This window comes from Pecten maximus, chromosome 5 (assembly GCF_902652985.1).
Source record: "Pecten maximus chromosome 5, xPecMax1.1, whole genome shotgun sequence".
Taxonomy (NCBI): Eukaryota; Metazoa; Mollusca; class Bivalvia; order Pectinida; family Pectinidae; genus Pecten; species Pecten maximus.
In genome coordinates, this window is record NC_047019.1 from 12,675,391 (window position 1) to 12,692,501 (window position 17,111).

At 35.7% G+C, this 17,111-nt stretch overlaps 1 protein-coding gene across 1 annotated transcript; it reads left to right on the forward strand.

Annotated features, from left to right (window-relative positions):
• Window positions 1-8,108: 8,108 nt before the first annotated feature.
• LOC117327194 (betaine--homocysteine S-methyltransferase 1-like) lies at window positions 8,109-16,715 on the forward strand. The gene is made up of 7 exons (XM_033884048.1): window positions 8,109-8,142; window positions 11,565-11,755; window positions 12,232-12,426; window positions 13,411-13,522; window positions 14,381-14,559; window positions 15,953-16,034; window positions 16,131-16,715. Exons 1-7 carry the CDS (start codon window positions 8,130-8,132, stop codon window positions 16,400-16,402), a joined length of 1,044 nt encoding a protein of 347 aa, XP_033739939.1. The 5' UTR covers window positions 8,109-8,129; the 3' UTR covers window positions 16,403-16,715.
• Window positions 16,716-17,111: the final 396 nt, after the last annotated feature.

Here is a 17,111-nt window from a genome sequence, read left to right on the forward strand (position 1 = left end):
ATCACATTGTTTACAGCGCTTCGTTGTGTCTGCACTACCTGACGTGAAGTCTGCATTTTGTGTGTTCAGTGTTCTTGTTGGAATTAATTATAGTAAAACAATATTATTTATCAATACCTTGTATGAAAAAAGCTTTTTTATTTTTTATTTTAACAAAAAAAAACAATAAAAAAAAAACAACAACAAACAAACAAAAAACCCAACAGCCGACAAGTTATGCATAAAAACTAAGTTCATCAGCAGTAAGGATCAGCTTCTATTTCAACGATGGAGACTGTGGTTTTACCATGATACACACAACAATATAGGAAATTATACATCTTGTTTGTTTAACTTAAAGGAACCTGATTTTACTATCCCTGGGTTTTGATGTTATAGCTGGATGATTTATTTTTGCTGTCAACTGCCATGAATTTACATTTCGTGAGCTTCAACTTCATAAGCCAGTTTTCTGACCATTTCACAGTCAAGTCAATATTTTTTGTATTTCCTGGTTTTTCGTGGTTTTCACAGGTTTCTAGAAGATGTTGGTGTCGTCCACGAATAATTTAACTAGGTAGAATACCACTTCTTGTGTGTCGTTCACATAGATGAGTAAAAGTGTTGGTCCGAGGATACTTCCCTGATGAACACCGCTTGTTCCTGAGACACTGTTGGAACACTGTCCATCAATAAATACCATGGCATTGCAGACAAGAGGTTCTTGATCTATCAGAAGATTTCATTTAACTCCTTATTGCTCAATTTGGTGAAGTCGAAGACTGTGGCAGACTTTGTCAGATGCTCTACTAGAATCTAATTTAATAACATCAGTAGTGCAGCCTACATTCATTGCGATGATCCAGTCCTCTAGGGATTCGAGGGAATGAGTGGCAGAGGATCGCATAAATCGGAATCCGTGTTGTTACTTTGTGAAGAGATTACTCTCATCAATATGTTTAACCAGGTCATCCATAAATATCCTCTGTAAGATCTTATTTGGGAATGAAGTCAGGATAATCTTATAGGTCGATAATTTCCTGGATATTTTCCTGAACCCTTTTTTAAATGGGATACCTTTTTTCATGTGTCTGTGAGCTTTCTTTCCTTAATTGTATTGTAAAAAAGATAATAGAGATGATTCTTTTTATTTCATTGGCGGTTTTAATTATAAGTAGCTGGTGGATGTTGTCAGGGTCAGGAGATTTGTTAGGATTAACCTTCAAGATGACCTTCAAGACAAGGCTTTCTGTTATATGGATTTGGTTATTTATATCGTCTCTCGACAAGGGAAGATCTGGCATTCTTAGCATTTTCGTTGACGAAGACACTGACTGATAAGTAATTCATAATGTTGGCTATGTCTTCAGGTAATGATGGTATTTCACCTGATCTGATGGTTAAGTAATAACGCTGACTGTTGGTACTGGTTGGATCCTGGAGCGGACATATTTCCAAAAAGGTTTGGGATTGTTTTATTTTATCAGCTAAATATTGCTTATAGTGATTTTTAGAGTGTCTAATAGCATTAGTAGCCCAATTTCTCGCAGGCCCAAAAATTGCCCATAGTTGATTTTTGCATCTAATAATTTTCTTTTTGAAGTAAGGTTTGCGGTATTTATTTGCCGTCCTTTATACATTGGCATGTTTTCATCTATTTCTTTACGGAGGTGTTCCTTAAACATCTAATACATTGGAGCAGTTTACTATTTCCTCAGATTACTACGCATGGCTGTATAGTTTCCCATGTGAAAGTTCGGTCTATGATATTACCAGATGATCGACAATCCCTTCCTAGTTGGTAAAAATAAGGTCTAGGGTGTTGCTTTGTTGACCTGCTCTGTATATGTTTGTCTCTAAAACATGTTGTAAGAAGTAGCATTCTTTGATCTGGTAGTCCGGGTGGTTGTGTTCAAGTGCCAGTTTCATTAAAGTTTTACAGCTATACATATCCCCGTTAGATAACTGATACTCTTATTCACTTCATTCCCGGAAATTTACTTCCCCTCTCCAGTGTATTGCATTGATTTCAAAAATCTCATGGAAAACAGATCCAAATGATAGCCATTGCAGCCATCTTATATATCTGACTATAATTATTTTAACTGCCCTGTTGGACAACTGTCTTGATGTACATAATGAATTTAACTTGCCTGAAAGACATAATGGTTTTAATTCATCTTCAAGTGTTTCAAACAAACTTTCCCTTAAGTGTTTAGTGCATTTGTTGAATGCTTGACTAGGTCGTGTCTAACTTTAGACTTGAACATTGTAAACGTTACTGCAGGTATACACTTTTAACACGTGTATCATTAGGAGTAGTGTTATCGGTCCTATCCATGTCGGATGTTTAATCTATCATGTTCTGTTGTTTTTAGATATGCGATGAAGACTGCCTCTGCTCTGATAAATTAAAAGTCTGCTTTGTGATGACTAGACCGGCGATGGTGACGTCATTGTCTTTATGTTGGGGTGAAGTGAAATGGCGGGAAACATGTTTGAATTGGTCTCCGGCTCTGATACCGGTTAGGTGTCCGCTGAATCTAACTCGGATGGAGTAAACAAACTAGTCGCACTTTGAACAGAAAATCTTACCTGCAAAATGTGTGCGCCAGTGAACAAGGAACCAAGCCAAACTTTAGATTGGTTTTAGGAACCAACTGTTCTACTTATAAATTATTAACTCTGTCATACGTACTGTATCGATAAAGTTTTCTGAAACATAAGTGTAAATATATGCTACCGCATTTGATACGTTATACCTGCATTTTCAATTTGTTTTGATAACGATATTCCCTGTGTCGAAACTAGTCGACATTTGGATTAAAGCCGGGAAACCAAGCTAGACATTGTTATGGTCATCTTTTATTTCTTTCATTTCTATATGTAATCTATAGTTACATATTTAATCCTTAAATGTTTCAAACCAACTCTAAATTATCGTTTTAATTTTTCCTGTCCTAATGTACATCATGGTTTTAAATGTCTTAGTGTAAGTAAAGTGTTAATTGTCCCAATGAACATACCATATGGTACATGTAATGGTTTTAACTGTCCTGATGTACATAAAGGTTTTAACTATCCTAATGTACATAATGGTTTTAACTCTCCTAATGTCCATAATGGTTTTAACTATCCTAATGTACATAATGGTTTTAACTGTCCTGATGTCCATAATGGTTTTAACTGTCCTGATGTACGTAATGGTTTTAACTGTCCTGATGTACGTAATGGTTTTAACTGTCCTGATGTACGTAATGGTTTTAACTGTCCTGATGTACGTAATGGTTTTAACTATCCTAATGTACATAATAGTTTAAATCTGCCCTGTTGTGCATAATGGCTTTGACTGTCCTGGTGTACATAATGGTTTTTACTGTCTCGATGTTCATAATGGTTTTAACTGTCCTGATGTACATAATGGTTTTAACTGTCTCGATGTTCATAATGGTTTTAACTGTCCTGGTGTACATAATAATTTTAAATGTCCTGATGTACATGATGGTTTTAATCTTCCCTGATGTGCATAATAATTTCAACTGTCCTGATGTGCATGATGGTTTTAATCTGCCCTGATGTACATAATGGTTTTAACTGTCCCGATGTACATAATGGTTTTAACTGTCTCGATGTTCATAATGGTTTTAACTGTCCTGGTGTACATAATAATTTTAACCGTCCCCATTTACATTATGGTTTTAACAGTCCCAATGTACATATTGTATAAAATGTCGTGATGTACATAATGGTTTTAACTGCCCTGATATGCTTTTCTACGTAATGGTTTTTAATTGTTGTGACGTACATACTGGTTTTAGCTGGCGTTATGCATATAATGGTTTTAACCGGCCTGATGTACATTAAGGTTTTGACTGGTCTGATTTACGCAGTGGGTTATAAATGAAAATGATTATAAATAAGGTATATGTGCTCATAATAATAGAAGCAAACAGTAATCATTTTTGTTGGAAAATCAATTTTTCAGTTTGAAAATCCTAAAATTATCAGTTTTTAAAATCTTAAAAACAATTGTAAGGGGAGGGGGATGGGGGTTGGTGGGTGACGGTGTTGATGATGGGAGTGTATTGCTAATATGGGATAAAAGTCATGTATCTACCATTTACTATTAGAGTAATAGACTATTATTATGGGCGAGGAGGACATATTCCTAGACATTATAAAGGATTCAATATATGATGTATATTTAATTGCAATTTGAATTATGGTCTGATTTAAGATTTAAAAAAAGATGAAGAAACATGCTGATGGAGTGATCCATTTATTTGCCAGTGATCTTACGGACATAGAGAGTGATTGTTTATGTAATCAGATACGAATAAAGCATTTTCAAAAGAAGATACAACGAAGACAGGTATGTTTAAACGTAATTCATGCCAAAAGATCGTATCAGTAAACAAGGGACCATTGGAGGGTCACAACATACGCCCGACGTAATATTTGACACTTGGAAGGGTGTAGTGTCACAGGTTGTAATACTCCGGCTCATCAAGATGTTTATCTATGTCAAGTATAGAGCCTGGGTCGAGTAGTATAAGGGAGTAAGGGGCATGATTTTGGTATGCGACACTCCGGCTGACAAGATGTATATTTGTGTCAAGCATGGAGAGCCTGGGTCGAGTAGTACTGACGTTATGGTCCGGACAATTAAAATAATCAAAGGAGAATCACTCCGCAAATACGGGGGGTGAGGGGCATGATTTTAGTATGCAACACTCCGGCTCATCAAGATGTATATTTGTGTCAAGTATGGAGAGCCTGGGTCGAGTAGTACTGGAGTTATGGTCCGGACAAGTAAAATCACCAAAAGGGGAATAACTCCGCAAATTTGGAAGTAAGGTGTATGATTTTAGTATGCGACACGACGGCTCATCAATATGTGTATTTGTGTCAAGGATGGAGAGCCTGGGTCGAGTAGTACTGGAGTTATGGTCCGGACAAGTAAAATCACCAAAAGGGAAATAACTCCACAAATACGAGGGTAAGGGGCATGATTTTGGTATGCGACACTCCGGCTCATTAATATGTATATTTGTGTCAAGTATGGAGAGCCTGGGTCGAGTAGTACTGGGGTTATGGTCCGGACACCATATGTACCCGCCAACCCGCCCGCCCGCCCGCCCGCCATGATAACATAACACTTATCGTCATTCGTCGGGCGTATAAAAATAAATCTAGCATAACAAATGAGAATGAGTTTGATTACACAATGATTATTTATTTGCAATTAATTTTCACTTTACGGCTATCACAGCACTACCTATCTTTGTGGATATCACATGGTTGCTTTCAGTAGAAGACTGGTAAAGAATGTACAATGTGTATTTGATGACAAATGTCAAAAGTAGACTATATCAAAATCAATGAGATTCTATGAAGGTAGATACTCCGTGAGAGAAACAAAGGTAACACTCAAGTAAGATGAATGAAACAGACTACCGTTCTCACAACATTACTGCCTAAATGCTAAAACATCATAACACATAAGCTAGAGAAAGGAGAGAGAAAAAAAAAAAAAAAGCTTGACACACAACCTAGACAGTTTATTTGATTTTACATGAAGGTAAATGAGCGTTTTTATCATGAAAATTATCAATTATCAAAAGAACAATATTTTGATCTTTCGAACAAAACAAAACAAAAAAGTCCGACACGACGGAAAAATTCTAATGAACTGATATTTTCGGAACTGAAAAAAAGCTCTCTGAAATTGTCTCATTCATATAATTGATATGGAAATGTCTGCTTTTAATGTCCTCGTATCTCCTTACAAGTACATGTATACCACATCAAAGCATTTTTGGAGGGGTCATCACTGATAACAAACCGTTTAGTTATTTCTCAAATCTGATCCTGCACAATTGTACTGAATCCCCTTGAACTGGACACGTAAGTGACACACATACATCACGTGATGGCAAAAAATTATGAAACCAGGAAGAAGAGATATAAAGAACCGTTTTGACGTTTTATATCGATCGTTGCCTACGAGGGGCCACATTTGGGTGTTTGCAAACACAGGAAAAGTACAGACGGATTCTACGTTCTGGAAGAAAATGTCTTGGAAAGGTCTGCATTGATATTTTCCCAGTCCTATAACCCAAGTTTCCTCTGAACCTGACACAATGTCTAGTGTGGGAACCCCACATATGATGTAAGGCCAAGAGGAAACCCCGACTACTTTTTTTGGTACTTTCAATCGTGCAAATAACTTTTCAATTTTGTATTTGTATTAGTTCCTTCATTAAATAAACGCGACTTGGTTTTGAGCGAGATCAGTTTAAAGTGATTCTGGTTATTTTTAGTAACAACGCTATATACCTTAATTGGCTAATAATAGGTAAGTTTGCGTAGGCGTATTTCATACGCAAGTTGGCGGTTTCCGCCAACCTGTCATGCGATATCCCAGAACACAAAGAAACTATAGAAAATAAAAAGATAAAGAGCATCTAAGTCAATGCATATGCAAGACTGCCACTCAGCATTTAGCATGACCTGCAAGCCTCTATATCTAACCACGAACTCGGCAAACTTACGGTTTCAGCCATAGGCATTTGTATCTATAAGATACAAGAAATTTTATTTTCGTCAAATACACATGTAAAAGGTGCATTATTTCACCTTGAAATATAATATCCAGGTTCGGTGTTCTTTGGTCCGTCAGGTTATTATATCATTACATCCTAAGTTGTAGTTTGTAAGTAAAGTCTGGTAAATAAACACAAACTAAAGATATATAAAGTTGGGCAGTTCTATTAAAATATCAAATATTACCATATAATAAAGGACAGAACTATTGACACAAATATACAATACGCTAAAGGACGCCACGTGACTTATTATAAATACCAGAGCGTGCGTTATAAAATAATGGCTACATGTATGATAGACGAGCGTGTATTAATTTCAAACTCCTATATGTCTATACTAGTACATACGGGCGCCATGATTTACCCACATCTACCAAAATCTACTTAAACCCACCAAAGTCTTACCCAAATCTAATCTAAACAATTACTCTGGTTCCTAGCCCTTTCACTGTGTAACGGATTTGCAGACACTTCCAACTTATAACTGGATCCAGTTTTTGTCACATCTTTTATATCTAGTTCTACCACAATACCCTTCAACTCTCAGACCATCAGTTAATAATTACAGCTGTTGATTAACAATCTGTTTATACCATTTGATTGGCTAACACGATGAACTTTGACCCAAGCTGCAATTGTTATTGGCGTCATCAATAATCTAATGACGTCACATCACCGGGTCCCGGACGTCACCGGTACACTTTATTTGCATACGCGAAATTATACTTGGCCACGTTTCCCTTTGATTCAAGCCGATATTATTGTGGTGGAAACAGGTCACACGACTCGAAATTGTCGGATATGGAATTAATTTCACACTCGTAAGTTATTTCTTAAAAGTTGCAAAAAACACTCGCTAAAGCTACACGAGCTTTAGCGAGTGTTTTTTGCAACTTTTAAAAAGTAACTTACTCGTGTGAAATTAATTCCATATCTAACAACCACTAATTGTGTAACCTCTATTTATAACACGACAAAACTATACAAAAACAAATTTATTTCAGAAATACATTGAATGTGTCTGTATTTGAGCAGAGACGAATTATTCTTAAATGTTTAATCACCTGATATATACTGAAATGTTCAAGCACTCCGACGTGCGCAATGTGGTGTTATGGAACATCAGAGATGCCTTTCATTTGACATATTTAAGGTAAATCTCGATGATAACAATGCTAATGTACACGGATTTAAATACACAAGTTATATAGAGACAAATATATGGGATAGCGTCGCACAATTATTTCTATAAACAATATATATATAATGCATCTTTATCAGATCAAACACGAATTATTCATACAGGTTTAGTCAACTGGACTATAGGATTCATCAGTGATGCCTAGAGTCGATACATAGAGTGTTATCTTTATATATTTACCAACCTGATATATAATACAAACACAAGGTTTATGGGGATAAAACTAAACAAACAAACAAAAAAGATTACAGATCTTTCCATAGATCATTGGTATCGGACGCCACCTTTTACTGTTTGCAAACACCAGAGAAGTACGGAAGGATTCTACGTTCTGGAATAAAATGTCATCGAAAGGTATGTATTAATATTTTATTACTCTATTTAAGTGTTTTCTGATAACATTTCGTGATACAAAACGACGTAGAGTACATTTAGAGACATAAATGGTTCGAAATACTGCGCCAGGACCGCTTGACGTAAACAGAAGAGGATAAAAGTTTCCTCTGACCAAGACACCGTGCCAGAGCGCGTTACCATATGAAAAAGTGAAATTCTCTGGCACTATTTGGTGCTTGGTGAAGACAAAATAAATCGGGCGTGACATAGAACCCACCTTACAGTTATGGATAGATGTAATATTTATTTAACCCCCAAACCACCCATTTAGTCCCATATCGATTTTTTTCCGTCCGTACATAACCTCGTTTTACACTGGTCAAAATTCCACACACGACCCGACGCCATATTGCAAACTATGTATGTCGCCGTAGGAACACGGTGGGTCGAATTAACCTAGTTTTCTTGATTGAAAATATGAGAAGAAAACCAAATAAATTTTTTTCGGGTCATTGCGTTTCGATTAGGATGGTTTAATTGCCCTTTAACTAAAGAAAATGCGAGTTAACAGACGCAATGACCAGAAAAGACCATTTATTTTGTTTTCTTCTCACATAGTATTAAATTCAAACAGGGGAAAGAAAGAGGCTACACGGACGTTCCCAAATAAGTGTTGTTGTTTTTGTTTTTGTTGTTTTATATTTTGTTTTTTTGTTTTGTTTTGTTTTCTTTTTTTTTCTTTTTTTTTTTGTTTTGTTTTTTTTTTTTTTATTGTTTTTTTTTTTATTATTGTTTTTTTTTTTTGATTTATTTTTTTTTTTTTTTTTTTTTGCGGGGGGCAAACAGATATCCCATTTTTCGATATAAGTAAGATAGATTTTCTTTTATTCCAATTTTCGTGTAGTAATGCACTTTGCTTCTACACAAGAATTGGCGTTAGGGACAAAGGAAACAATGGCCCATACCAGATATAGTGTCAGGGACAGAGGAAACAATGGCCCATACCAGATATAGTGTTAGGGATAGAGGGGAAAATGGCCTATACTAGATATAGTGTCAGGAACAGAGGGAAAAATGGCCTATACCAGATAAAGTGTCAGGGATAGAGGGGAAAATGGCCTATACCAGATATAGTTTCAGGGATAGAGGGGAAAATGGCCTATACCAGATATAGTGTCAGGAACAGAGGGAAAATGGCCTATACCAGATATAGTGTCAGGAACAGAGGGAAAATGGCCTATACCAGATATAGTGTCAGGGACAGAGGAAAAATGGCCTATACCAGATATAGTGTCAGGGACAGAGGAAAAATGGCCTATACAAGATATAGTGTCAGGGACAAAGGAAACTCGGTCTACACCAGACATGGTGTCTGGGCCAGAGAAAACTCGGTCTTCATCAGTTATGGTGTGGGGCCAGGGGAAACTCAGCCTACACCAATCATGGTATCAAAGCCACAAGGACACAAAGTACTTATACATATGAATTAGACAATTACATAGACATCAATCCTTACTCATAAATGTATATATAATTGTAAATTAATAATTATTCACACACCAGCACAGGCTCCAGCACATATACATCCTACTTGCCTACATCATTCATGGTTTCATAGTTTCGACGAGAGAGAAATAATTCAGATCTAAAGGTGAAGGAAAAGATATTTCAAACATGGCTGCCCCTACCGGGGGCGCGAGAATATTCCCGTGGGACACGATTTCAAAGTTCAAAGGTAGGATTGGTTGGAAATATAGCTGGCGTGCTATGTTTAGGAGAGCTTTATTCACATTCCCTTCGGTCGTGTTGAGCTGCGCTCTTATAAAACTACCACTCAGCACCAAACATGACCTACAAGTACCTATACCTGACCACGGATCCGGCAAACAGTGGTTTAAGCTTACAGTGACATGCGACACTCAAGCGGCTTTACCATATATTACAAACCGGAAGTACATATATGAATAAGGAATTTACAAATGTTTGATTATCCAGATCACCAACTCAATATATACATTCAAATTAAATACTGAAGAAAAAATCAAATGTAGCTATTTCTAAGTTATTGAATTGCGAAAATAGGACTAGTCACATTGAATGTGAATATAGTAATGTATTATAATATATATATTAGCGGGAAAATAGAATTCAAGTCTATTTTCGATAGTTAACATTTTACATCATTCTTTGATGAGTATTCATGGTGTGAGTTTCTCGATTATTGCATCATTACTGAATTCATTTTGGTGATTTTTTACTGTCATATCACAGGCGATGTTTGCATTAATACCGTTAAAACAAGAGTATCCTACGCTGTTTCCTGATCCAAATCAGAAGCATGTGTGACCAACCCTGGCATCAGTCGCTGCTCTTTGACCACATCAATGTGTTTATTGCCCTTTAAGGGATATTATTCCACTCCTCTATAAGGGACTGCGTGAGTTTAGCGACTTTATATGTGACGTTAACACGGTTCCTACATAGGGCCTTGCCTTGTCCTGCTGCAAAGTAATGTTACATTGATGGATACGAGGAAGAAGTGTGGTCTCAATACCTGATCGACTTCACTCCATCGCGGCATTTTGCTGTAGAAATGTACATGTATTGTAACTGATCTGTACTGTTCCAATGTTCGATTTGAAATGATGTATAAGCACGTATGGTGCAAGAGTACCCCTGGTGGACGCTTTCTTAAAAAAAATCTGCTGAAAGCATGCAGCATCGACCGGGCCAGGATCGACTGAATTTTAACTAAAGATCATTTTGAAAGTACACGGCGCTGTGTGTAATTCAGTTGAATTTCGACCACGTGTCCAAACGTTATGTTACCAAAGCCAAACTTGTGTTTCTGTTCCCCGCTAGTATATTTAAACTCTAATGCACATGGATAGATATCAAAGGCATACAACACCATGTAAGTTTTTTTTAAATCACAGTATCAGGTGTATTCTTCTTATCTATGTGTAAGAAGGTCCATTAAAAATACCTACTATGAATCCTAATCTATTCACAACTTATATATCTGCAAGGGTCATCATGAACAAGTTATCTCCTTAGTGGTCAGGATATTATAGAAACTAATGTAGTATATGTCTATTTTATAACATTATTATTAGTATATATACACATGCCAAGCTTGGTTGAGAAGTACAGAGATACATTTGTATTTCAGCATTTACAAATAAAGCATACGTAATGCAATAGAAAGATAATGATGAATATTTAATGATGTAATTAAATAGATAGGGAACCACCCTGTCATGGAAGTGATCATGGTATTGAAAACGCAAAACCTTACGGGGAAACATCGCAAGCTCATTCACTTTCACTCCTACCGGTTAGTCAATGAATGTCTGTTAAAATATATCATTATCTATTTGTACAATACGAGAAATGTACCCCCAATAAACAAATTTCTTATTCTTTCTCTTTTCTGAAAGGATTGTTAGAGCGTCTCGCAAATGGCGGACAAGTTCTCATTGCGGAAGGATATGTGATAGAATTGGAGAGAAGAGGTTATCTGCAGTCGGGAGGATTTATACCGGAAGTAGTTTTAGAACATCCGGAGATTGTCCGAGGACTACATCGAGAGTTTGTACATGCTGGCACCGATGTGGTAGAAGCATTTACAGTAAGTTTATACCGTTTTTACCAGTCGTTGAAGTGCATAAGTATCCCGTTTAAATTATTATCAGCAAGCAATGCATATATTCCAGCCGCTGTAGTAAATAAGTACAATGTTTAGTTTGGCTTTTCCGCAATCAACTAATCATGTATAGTGGATATAATGTAGTTCTATATAAACAAGCATTTCTATCATTTAAAAATTTCTTCTTGATACATTTGCTTTTTATGTATGCTTATAGAATGAGTTATGTCATTTGATGGGCGTTTACTGTTTCTTTTACAGTCCTATTGTTTTGCAAATTGCATACATGAAAATGATTGTGGGAATAAATGAATTAATTAATGGCTGCAAAATGAAAAGAGTGCAAGATGAGAAAAATATCTCCTTTCCGAGATTAGTGAGTTGAATATGTGGCTCCAAATCCTAGCATTTATCATATTCACATAGCAATACCAAGATATATGTAAGGTATATTTCAGTACTACGGTCATAGGGAGAAACTGCGAACAATCGGACGTGAGGACGACTTAGAGAGACTCAATAGAACAGCTCTTAAGATCGCGCGAGAAGTGGCAGATGAAACCGGAACTTTGATGGCTGGCGGACTTTGTAACACCAACATATATGACAAAGATGATGTTACTACACATGACCAAGTCAAGGCGATGTTTAAGGTGAATTAATTATGGATTACAAATAAGACCATTGATGCAAGTTACCTTAAAATATCTCTATTTTTTCGTAACATATGAATAATGAAAAAATTGCATCAAAATGTTGAATGATAGATTATATACCCTAATGATGACGCAATGTATGAATCAATACCGTAGTTCTTCATAATTGCAATTAAAACCATGAACCTTACCTTTAATTACTGAGAATCGCCACTCTCTATATGTAAATGAACTGCGGAAAATGTGTCCTGCACGCATGCGCAAACTGAAGGATGCCGGACAGGCGATCAATGCCACGCTGACCCAAAGTCCATCAGACGGACTGGTTGCTGCTGCGAAGGTAATGAAAAGGATTTCGGAAAATAATGACATCATCTACTAAAGTCAACGTGAGTCTGTTGGATGAAAATCAAAGATAGATTAAATGTGAAAAGGCATCACGAATAGGCTGTGAAATGTCTCAGCATTTGAAAAATAAACCCATGCTTTTCTTTTATCAGCGCGCGCAGGGCCGGTTTACTATCTTTTATTATATGTATATTACTTTCTTTACTTAAGAACTTATGAAGTGTTCACGGTACTAAACAGGTTTGACGGCAATAAAGGGGATTATGCAATTTAATTCGGTAAGGTTTTTATCTGTAAACAAAAACAAAGAGTCTTTTACATAAATCAGTTTTAAATCAATCTCAATGATTGTGTTCTTACAATCAGCTCTGTTTAATATATAAAATAATATTTTTGTGGTTTTGTGGGATTTTTTTTTTTTTTTTTTTAGGAATAAGACGCACTTTAATTGTATTCTTATAATCAGCTCTGTTTAATACGTAAAATAATATTTTTGTGGGTTTTTTTTTTCTTTCTTTTTGAGGAATAAGACACACTTTAATAAGTTCAATCGGGTCTCCAGATGTTAAGTATACAACTATATAGTATTAACATATTAAACTTTCATTACATTTTAGTTTTTTATGATCACAGGAGCAGGTGGAGTGGGCGGTAGAGGAGGGGGCGGACTACATCATAGCGGAGACATTGAGCGACTACGGAGAGGCTAAACTAGCGCTAGAGGCAATAAACCAGTATGGGAAAGGTAGACGTCGCAATGCTTAACATTGTGTTTGAGAGTCCATTTTGTATAAATCTATTGAATGGTAGAAGTTTATTACTGTAGGTTAGTTTTAGCTTAAAAAAGCATTCTTCGTTATTTTATGTAAAAACGTTGTTAACACTATTTTGATATATTGATTATTTGTGTGCCTCTTTTTATGGAATTTCTCATGTTATAGTATGAGAAACAGAGAAAACCGACCAGCAGTTAAACCATAATTCTGACGTCAAAATCAACTGACATTGAAGACTTAAAGGCGGTCTGAGAAAAAAAATATTAAAACTTCATTTTTTATTTATATGATAATCTGTAGTACTCAATGTTTCAAATTCTTAACACATTGCTAGACTTCGAGTCCAAATTTCCGTTTTTTGTCAATTACGTGAATTCCTATTCAATACCAACCCAATATCTCAGCTACACTGTTTACTTATGAAACTTGCTCTTTTACAGCTTTATTGTGATAAATACGACATTCTTTAATACAATACGAGTTAGTATAGGATATATTGTAAATCCCCCCTCCAAATATACTGCGGCTTTTTATCGGCGAGATTATGGAAGGGAAACGAACATTTGGTGCTAACTGACACAAAGGGAGACAATGTATAACTTTGCCTTTTAAACATTCAAAAAAAGATTAAATTCTACCAAACAATTTTGAAATATGAAATTGCAATACTTTAGCTCGAGTTCTCTATCACTGTTAACGTCACAATGCTGCTGACGTCATGAAGCAACATGAGGCCCGTATTCCCGATCGCAGCTATGCTCGGTGTTTATTACATGTGAACATATAACATTTTGCTATGACTTCTATTTCTTTTTCTCAACATACAGGTGTCCCAGCTGTGATAACTATGTCACTTCATGTATCGGAAAAAACCGTAGACGGACTGCCAATAGCTGAGGCATGTCGTAAACTGGAAGAGGAGGGAGCGGCCGTGGTGGGTCTAAACTGTGGGCGTGGTCCAAGGACAATGTTACCTACAATCAGAGAAATAAGAAAAATATGCAAGGTAAGCGGTATAGCGGGCCTATCATTACATCAAACGAGTATATAAACAGCGAAAATATTATATTAAACTTTTAAAGTAAAGGCGAGGCGAAGGAAAGACGACTGAATCATATTATCTTATCTTATTATTTCTACAAAGAGCGATTGTAAATTAAAAACTACAAAACTACGATTTCTATAACAATGAGAAATTGCAGGTGAAACGAACATGTTTAAATCGATTGGTATTTGTCCAAAATGACATGACTTTTAAAGTAGTTGTAGCCTCAAAAATAGAGCAAGCGCATGATATTGGTATTAATGAACGAAACCATACATATTGAATTACAAATCACTGCTTAATTGGGCAATTATTTTCTGTGATATAGTCAGTATAAACATGCCTAAAGAAAATTGTTTCAGTATGAATGAATCATTTTATACATACATAGATATATCTAATATCATTTTAACGTTTGAGGTAAAGACTACAGTCAAGTTAAACCTATACTTTTACAATCGAAGCATGTTGTATTTATGTCAGTTTGTAAAGAAAGAATTCCTCATCTTACAATCCGTTTTACATATGTGACTAACCACTTAATAAACCAACTTAATCAATATGTATACAATCACAGCATAATTCCACACAATTGAATCGGGAAACAATTTAGAAGAGAGAAAATTTTGCCTTTAAATCCATTACACATTTATAACTTACCATTTCTAGATAGTAAAATTACTCTTACTGCGGTAATTCACGTGTCCAAATTGATTCGATATCCAAGGACCTTCCCTATTATCAGTATTTCCGTGACAAATATCGACTACTGGGGTAGCAGTGTACAGTAAAAATGGCCAACTCTGAAAAATAAGGCACCTGTTTTAGATATGTAGAAATACCAAGTTAACCCTACTTATTACTTACACTAAAGTATATATATTTGTAATCTATCCAACATTTTCAATTTTGATACAGTTATGAAGGATAAGAAAACTTATTCTTTTCCATGTTTTTCAGACCTGTGAATACCATGGCAACCACTTCAAAAAAAAACTTTACAAATGCAAAATATCATGATATTTGACAAAATGACACAATTCCCGACACATTTTTTTTCCTGAAACCTATATGAAATTAAACATCATATCTCTATTCCAAAGTTGGAATTGTTTAGCTTAATAAAAATAAATAAGATCAAAAGCAAATCACCAAGCTGTCCTACTGTAGTGTGATACCTGAAATAAAAACAACAATACAAGCTTTCGAGAGATATAGGTTGTTAAATACCATTTCAATGTGGTGGACATCATGATCTTATTTGCAAATATCATTAATTTATGAGCAACTCGATGCACGTTTTCAAATTTTACCTTGAAGCTTGAAGCCGCAAATATTGATGTTATTTTTTCAGGGACCGATAGCCGCTCTTCCCGTGACGTTTCGGACTACAGATAAATATCCCTCGTGGTTCGCTTTAAAAGATCCGGATACAGGTGAGTCAGATCAGACTCATTGTGCTGTGAACAATGTCGCTCTCCCAACATGAGCTAGATTAATCATGCTAAGATATGTTATAATTGTCTTTGCAGAAAAGGACGTGTATCCGACAAATTTGTCCTGTGTTGCATGTAGCCGGGATGACATCAGACAATTTGCAGAAGAAGCGAAGGCGATTGGTGTAAATTACGTCGGACTTTGCTGCGGAAATGCTCCATTCTTCTTCCGGGAGCTAGCGGAAGTGTATGGTCGGAAACCTGATGCGTGCAAATATTCTCCTGATGTATCTGCAAACGTGATTGTTGGCAAGCATACAAAACATTCACAAAAAATGAAGGAAATTGTAACGGCTGACAAGATTTAAAGGTCCGACGAATTGGTTTTACTCACTGGAATTTCTACTCAGACAAGTTTACTCGGGATAATGTCCGTTCAAGGACAAAACGACGTCGATATTTCTGGAAATATTATTACACGCCACAAATGTATTTTTCACATGATATATCAATGAAAAATGTTAGAATTTTTGTAAATCAACGCAGACATCAAACAGGAGTTCATTGCTGTATTATGTGGTTAATTTCTGAAATTAAGAATTATCAGTTAGACTAAAAGAAGAGAAAAATATCATGAAACTTATATTTCTATTCAAGTTACAATAAAATATATTCATTACATCTTTGATCATTGTGACTGATGAGTTTTCCATTGTTATGAAAACCGACATCATGCCATGTGTAGTGAACCATTATCTAATATTTTTATGATGTCATATTTTCATAATTCCTAAAACTAGAACATGAAATCAGACGTGATCGATATTTGGTTTGATATGCCCGGTAGTTTCGTTTCTATCACCGCAGTTCTCATTTTGAGATTGTGACTTAACCAACATTTTACCTAAAAGCTGAAGACCTATATTTTTTGAAGCACATGGTCTTACAAATCGTAGATGCGCTTGATATGTTTACGCTTTCGACTCTGTTGAATAACATATCGGCAAAATACAAAACAAAAAAACATACATTGTTGTGAATTGTGATGACATCACAGTGTTTACAGCGCTTCGTTGT

Excerpts from the sequence above, each read along its gene's own strand:
- LOC117327194 (XM_033884048.1), top strand. Across the intron at positions 11,756-12,231 it reads ATGTGGTAGAAGCATTTACA|TACTACGGTCATAGGGAGAA; the intron begins GTAAGTTTATAC and ends GGTATATTTCAG. Across the intron at positions 12,427-13,410 it reads AAGTCAAGGCGATGTTTAAG|GAGCAGGTGGAGTGGGCGGT; the intron begins GTGAATTAATTA and ends TTATGATCACAG.